Source organism: Pyxicephalus adspersus, chromosome 10 (genome assembly GCF_032062135.1).
Source record: "Pyxicephalus adspersus chromosome 10, UCB_Pads_2.0, whole genome shotgun sequence".
NCBI classification, from domain to species: domain Eukaryota; kingdom Metazoa; phylum Chordata; class Amphibia; order Anura; family Pyxicephalidae; genus Pyxicephalus; species Pyxicephalus adspersus.
In genome coordinates this window covers 58,452,965-58,459,522 of record NC_092867.1, presented here as the reverse complement: position 1 = coordinate 58,459,522, position 6,558 = coordinate 58,452,965, and the positions used below count along the sequence as shown (strand labels likewise).

Below are 6,558 nucleotides of genomic sequence, written 5' to 3'. Positions count from 1 at the left end.
AATTAGCTACCTGCTGCCATCTAGTGGAAGAGTTTTTTTTGGTTCTGCCTATCACTATACATCGCTGGTATAGACAAATGAAGACAAATTTTTTGCATAAAATAAATGATTTTCACACCAATTAACTGAAATTGGATAATTTCCCACGGTACACCTGAAGATCTCTCAGCTCCTGTCACTCTCCACACAAATTTCTCTTACAGCTCTCCCCATTGTCCACACTCCATTCTCCGACAGTTCTCCTCCCCATTGTCCACACTACATTCATCCACAGCTCTTCCCAACCTTTCACACAACATTCTCCGACAGTTCTTCTCCCCACCATCCACACTCCATTCTCACACAGCTCCCCACACTGTCCACACTACATTCACCGACAGCTCTTCCCACTGTCCACACTTCATTCTCCCACTGTTCTCCTATCCACCATCCACACTACATTCCTCAACAGCTCCCCCCATTATCCCGACTACATTCTCCGATACTTATTCCGCACTGTCCACCCTCCATTCTCCAACAGCTCTCCCTCCCACCATCCACACTACATTTCCTGACAGCTCTCTCCCTATTGTCCACACTCCATTCTCCAACAGCTCCCCCCACCATCTTCCTCATTGTTGGATAGCTCTTCCCACCATCTTCCACACTACATTCTATGACAGCTCTCTGTTCCATGTTAGAAAGTTTAAGACAGTAGAATAGTTCACAGAGAGAACATGATATAATCATTGTAAACCAGTTCAGGGCAAATGTTAACCATAGACAGGAAGTGATGTATATCATAGACAGGAAGTGATGTCACATACAAATAGAAAGTTCCGGGTTAGAGGTGAATTGGGAGGAAGTGGAGTGGAGACATTGTTGGAACTGGCAGCTGAGGTATTGTTTTTCTCCATATATAATAATTTGTAGCAGAAGGGCTGAGACAACTAAAGAAAAAATAAACATAGTAATAATTCAATTCTGGGCCACACAGGAAGGACTGTGCCTAAGATTTGATGAGCACAGCAATGATGATGAGAGTTGGAGTCCTCCTGTGTATATGGAGATCATGCTTGGAAATGTAGTGCACCAATTTGTTTTATAAATCTCCTGCATGCTGGGTTATAATTCACTCGCTGACATTCTAATGTCTAATAAGGATGTTTAGCCTCGTGTGGTTCCTGATCCAAATATTTATTTTTCTGACCTTTGGGAGGGCCGAATTTTGATATTTGGAGGTTATTTGAATTTATTCCCCATCCCCGCCTGCCTACTGAATGACCCCGTTCCCCCTGGCCTGCCTGACGTAATAGTTACCATTGACATCACACCATCACATGACTTCCTCAAGCTTGTTGTTTGGGTGTAATATTCGGGATTCTCCAACCAACCTTACATTACCAAAGAACCATATCGAGTTATCTCCAAATATTAAACACCCGACATACCCCTTCCTTCCAAATTCAGGACACGCGCTGTATATCCCAACTAGGCTATTGCTTCATCTTTGTGGTTTACCAAGGCTTGGTCCTCCCCGGTACATCCTGAACCCCATTGTATTCTTCACTTCCTCTACATTCACTTCAAGCTTCTAACTCCTACCAAAGACCTCTCCGGTATGGCTCTTTATTATTCTGGGGAGGACTGATATTTCCCCTTGGGTCTGTACTATTACGATACCTGGGGCTGGTGGCCCTAAGAGGAGATCCTTCCCCATTCAGACATTGATCAGACACATGGTGGGTATTCTATAGTTACCAGCTCTCCATTTAGACCTTTGATCTTGTAGAGGGAAGTCTTCCAGAGCCATCTATGGTATCTTTGAGGTGCCAAAAGCCAAAGTGAAAAGATGTGGCGCAATAAGGTAACCTTTGAGAATACCTACCTTCCTCCATGCCCCGTTATGAGGATCCAAGGGTCAGTGTTTTGTGTTTGCCTTTCAGGCCAAACAGTTTCAGCTATATATTCTTACAACCATAAACCTTTAGATATTTAGTCTACTATTGTTATTTAGGTATATTTTTATCTAATTATCTGCATAAATATGGAAATTATGTTCCTATCAATGCATATAGATATTCAATTAAAGAAGGTTCATGCACAAATAAATTGATATGAAAGTCGAGTTTAAAGAGGAAGAAAGGGAGACAAATGTGAGGAGTAATGAGCCGTCTATGGAGGAAGTTGAGATGATGGTGACCGTTAAACAGGAGGAATCTTCGGTAGATATCAGCACAGGTAAGCTATGAACACTGATAAGACAAACTCTTTGGGTGGAATGATGATGGAGGATCTGTAGACCTGCACATCATCAACAGCAGTGACTTCCACAACTCTCTCAGGTTTATAATAAAGGAGAGAGCAGTACAGGGGGTCCACCTAGATCCCCCATCATCTGAAAAACACATAGAGACAATGTATTCTTAAATGTTGATGTAATAGGGAGGGGTTTGGGTTGATAGAGCACTGGGCTGACTTTTCATTGGGGTACAACCTGTATGCCAGAGATGGTTTGCACCTAAATGAAAGGGGGTCTGCTGTGCTAGGGGAAAGATTTAGGGGAATGGTGGAGGGATATTTAAACTAGGACAGAGGGGGGTGGGACAGGTAAATAAGGTGGCTGGAAGGTTAGTCAGGGGTCAGACAGTGGAGGGTGGATTGGGGATAGTTGGGGGGAGGGTTATGAATAATTGTAGGGAGCTTCCCATGTTACAAACGTTGGATTGTGTAGTACTAGTTGTACCGAAAAACAAAATGATTTGGCAAACAATGATGGTAAAAGCAGCAATGGTATAAGGAGCCTGTTCACCAATGCTAGAAGTCTAACAAACAAGATAGGGAAGTTGGAAGCCTTAATGAGTGAGGGGAATTATGACTTAGTTGGTATTGCTGAATCCTGGCTTTGTTCTTCACATGACTGGGCTGCCAATATTCCTGGGTATACTCTCTTTCCTAAAGACAGAGTCACACGGAAGGGTGGTGGTGTCTGTCTGTGAAGGAAGAAATTGCAGATGGAACAAGTGATGAGGTTGAGGCATTATGGGTGGAGGTGAATGTGGGGGTGAATAACACACAATTAATTATTAGAGTCTGCTATACGCCCCCCCAGTGCTAAGGAAGAAATAGAAAATCAACTACTACCCTGTTTCCCCGATGATAAGACACTGTCTTATTTTTTTTTGAAGGCCAAAATATGCTCTAGGGCTTATTTTCAGGGGGATGCCTTATTTACCCATGAAGAAGACTACAGTACACAGTTATTGTGTGTAGACTGTCCTAGTTTCTAATCTTTCGGAGATATTATAATTTTTTTATTGTTAAGGAGGTGTTATTAGCACCCATTCTGAATTGTAATTTTTCCATCATTTTGTTGACTTAGAGCGAGGAGCTGATTTATGTGAAAGTTGAAGTTAAGGATGAAGAGGAAGAAACATATGTGGGCGATGATGAGCAGTCTACAGTGACTGTTGGAGAGAATGAACCCTCTCTACATATCGGCACAGGTGAGAAATGAAGAAACCTTTTATATTTTCAATTTATTCCAGGGAGTATGAAGTATACTGATTGTGAAGGAGAACTCATTGACCTTCTCAGGATTTGGTAGGAAATAAGATTATAAATGGTGGACCAGTAACACTAACCAATTAGAAATTACCATGGGTTTAGAGCTCAGGCAAAAAGCTTTATGTTTGAAAATGTAGAAGACTCATTTCAGCATGTTCAAAAAGCAACAATTTCCTCTCTGAGGTGTTGGAGATATCTTTATCTAAAAGCATCTTGGGTCTACATCAGGGAGGTCACATTTGAGCAACAATCCAAGTTGTGAAACATTTCCTTTAGTGAAATTCAGGAATTTTTAGCAGGTTGTCCTCCATAACTAAAGGTCTTCTACAGCTAGTGGTCTTCCACAAATAAAAGTCCTCTACAACAGGTGGTCCTCCACAACTAAAGGTCTTCAAAATCTGGTGGTCCTGCTCAACTAAAGGTTCTCTACAGCTGATAGTCCTTTACAACTAAAGGTCCCCCCACAGTTGGTGGTCCTCTATAGCTGGTGGCTTTCTAGGTTGGGCTTTCAGGCAGGGGCATATTAAACAAGTTCTCTCCATGGGCCCCTCACATTTTTGATACATAATGTTCTTTTTACTACTTACCCGTCTCTGGAACCTTCTTGTGGTTTGAAGATTGGAATCTGAAGGGTTCCCTACAGGTGAGAGCTTGGATCTTGGAGATCTTTTTCCTACTGGAGACCTTACTATCTCCTTTGTTGGGTCTGGCCAATGGGTGGTAAAAATGGGATCTCTGATTCCAGACAATAATGGACCAGTTAAGAAATTGCATGGACAATATTCATCTGGGGGCCGAGTTGTTTATGAGTAGTTTATATAATAATTGCATTATTTCTGGGGTTTGGTTGCATTCTACATTTCTATTCCTCTTCTGATATTGGTTTGATGTCCTCATGGCAGAGCTCTATGAAGCTGATGACTTCTATGCCTACCTACATAACCCTTGACTTGTATTTTTTCCCTCAGATGGACGCCATTACTGGAACACCTCAGAGGGTCAACTTGTCTTGTCAACTAATCATAGCACAGGAGCTCGAGGCAGAAAAAAAGGATCTGGTTCCCGCTCCAAACTTCCGAATGGCGAGAAGCCGTTTTGCTGCCCTCAATGTGGGAAATGTTTCATTTGGAGAGGAGACCTTCTTCGACACCAGAGAAGTCACACGGGCGAGCGTCCTTTTTCATGTGCTGAGTGCGGAAAATGTTTCACGCAGAAAGCGAATCTTATTGTGCATGAACGATTTCATACCGGCGTGCGGCCATATTCTTGCTCAGAGTGTGGGAAATGTTTCACCCGCAAGGGGGACCTTCTAAGACACCAGAGAACTCACACAGGTGAGCGCCCTTTTTCGTGTTTGGACTGCGGTAAAAGTTTCACACAGAAGGCAAGTCTCATTTTGCACGAGCGGCTTCACACCGGAGTACGGCCGTATTCGTGTTCGGAATGGGGGAAAAGTTTCACTCAGAAAGGAGATCTTCTCACACACCAGAGCAGCCATATGGTCGAGCGTCCTTTTTCATGTGCAGACTGCGGGAAGACATTCAAAAAGAAATCTGAACTTGTTCTTCACCAGAGAGTCCACACTGGAGAGACTTTTTCATGCATGGTGTGTGGAAAATCCTTCACAAAGAAATATAAACTTGTTACTCACGAGAGAGTCCACACCGGAGAAAAACCATTTCCGTGCCCGGAGTGTGGCAAATGTTTTTCGATTAAAGGGAACCTCAGTAAGCATATGAAGTGCCACACCAGTGAGAAGCCATTTTCCTGTTCCATATGTGGGAAATGCTTCACCTTTAAGAACAGCTACATCAGGCATCAGAAGGTCCACTCTGGGGAGAACGCGGGCCCTCAAAGTGCAGGAAATGTAGAACAAAAGTCAGAACTACCCTGAGACGTCTGCAGAAGAACCTTTTTGATGTTGGGTGTGATGAAGTTGGTCAAGGTTTGTCCAACACCACCTGTGACTTCCTTCTAGTATAGCCAAATGGTTAAGACTTTCCATGGCCCGAAGGTTGTAAACTGATGAAGAAAGAAGCTTCCTATACCTGTATATGACATTAAAATCCATCATATGGGGAGAAGCCATATTTGTTCTGAGAGGTAGAAGGTCTTTAATGGAAATAAAGTAATCTTCTAGACCAGTGGTCCCCAGGGCCATGGACCGGTCCATGGCTGATGATATGGGGGCCACAAAGGACAGGAGGCAGATGCGCTACCGCTGCTGTCGGCCCTCCTTACACTGCTCTAAAGCTAGTGACAGTTGTGACAGCAGGAGCGCAACTAGCGGTAGCACAGTCAGCTCCCCTCACACTGAGGAGAATGGCAGAGCAATGCATGTAAGGCTGACACTTAACTGCCATTCTCAGCGGCTCTGACAGCACCCCAGCTCCCTTACACTACTCCGCCATTCTCAGCTACTGTGCTGACAGGAGGCCGAGCTGCTGAGAATAGGAAAGTAGTGTAAGCTGTACATCTACCGATCTGTGGCAAAATTTTATTCTCTGGTACCGGGTGTCAGAACGGTTGGGGACCACTGACCCGAATGCACGGAGAATGGAGGGACCATTGTATCTTCAAGAGTTCCTCAAGATGTCCTTTTATCAAGGCCAGGTGGACTCCAGTCACACTCCAAGGACTGACGTCTAGTGATTGTAAATGGTATGACCCATAGATGGTGGATTGTGAGGTGGTTCCTGCCATGAACTTCCAGCTTTTCATCGGCTGGCGGGCCACTGAATTTCAAACGAAGCACTAAATGAATGTTCCACATCCTGTGTTTTATATCCTATATATTGAAATATGAGATCTGTTGCTACATTATTTCTTTATAAGCAGATGTATTGCTTTTGTATTTTTATATCAGCAGATACTGGGGACACTAAAGGGGGCACTACTATTGGTCTTATTTATTAGAAAGTGTAAAGTTGCAGACAACGAAAGCAACCAATCAGAAATTGTCTTTACATTTTTGGCCAGATGTATGTGATCACCTGACCATCACATCTACTA

General features: G+C 43.4%; 3 protein-coding genes across 4 annotated transcripts in view; 1 reads left to right on the top strand and 2 right to left on the bottom strand.

Moving 5' to 3' along the window:
• Nucleotides 1–6,558, bottom strand: part of LOC140338975 (uncharacterized) — a 67,208-nt gene that overhangs the window by 31,510 nt on the left and 29,140 nt on the right. The window lies entirely within an intron of this gene.
• The window catches only part of LOC140338964 (uncharacterized), a gene marked incomplete in the record, with an annotated part of 329,302 nt that overhangs the window by 312,700 nt on the left and 10,044 nt on the right, over nucleotides 1–6,558 (bottom strand).
• LOC140339821 (uncharacterized) lies at nucleotides 2,097–6,385 on the top strand. The gene is made up of 3 exons (XM_072424722.1): nucleotides 2,097–2,204; nucleotides 3,362–3,485; nucleotides 4,515–6,385. Exons 1-3 carry the CDS (start codon nucleotides 2,097–2,099, stop codon nucleotides 5,438–5,440), a joined length of 1,158 nt encoding a protein of 385 aa, XP_072280823.1. The 3' UTR covers nucleotides 5,441–6,385.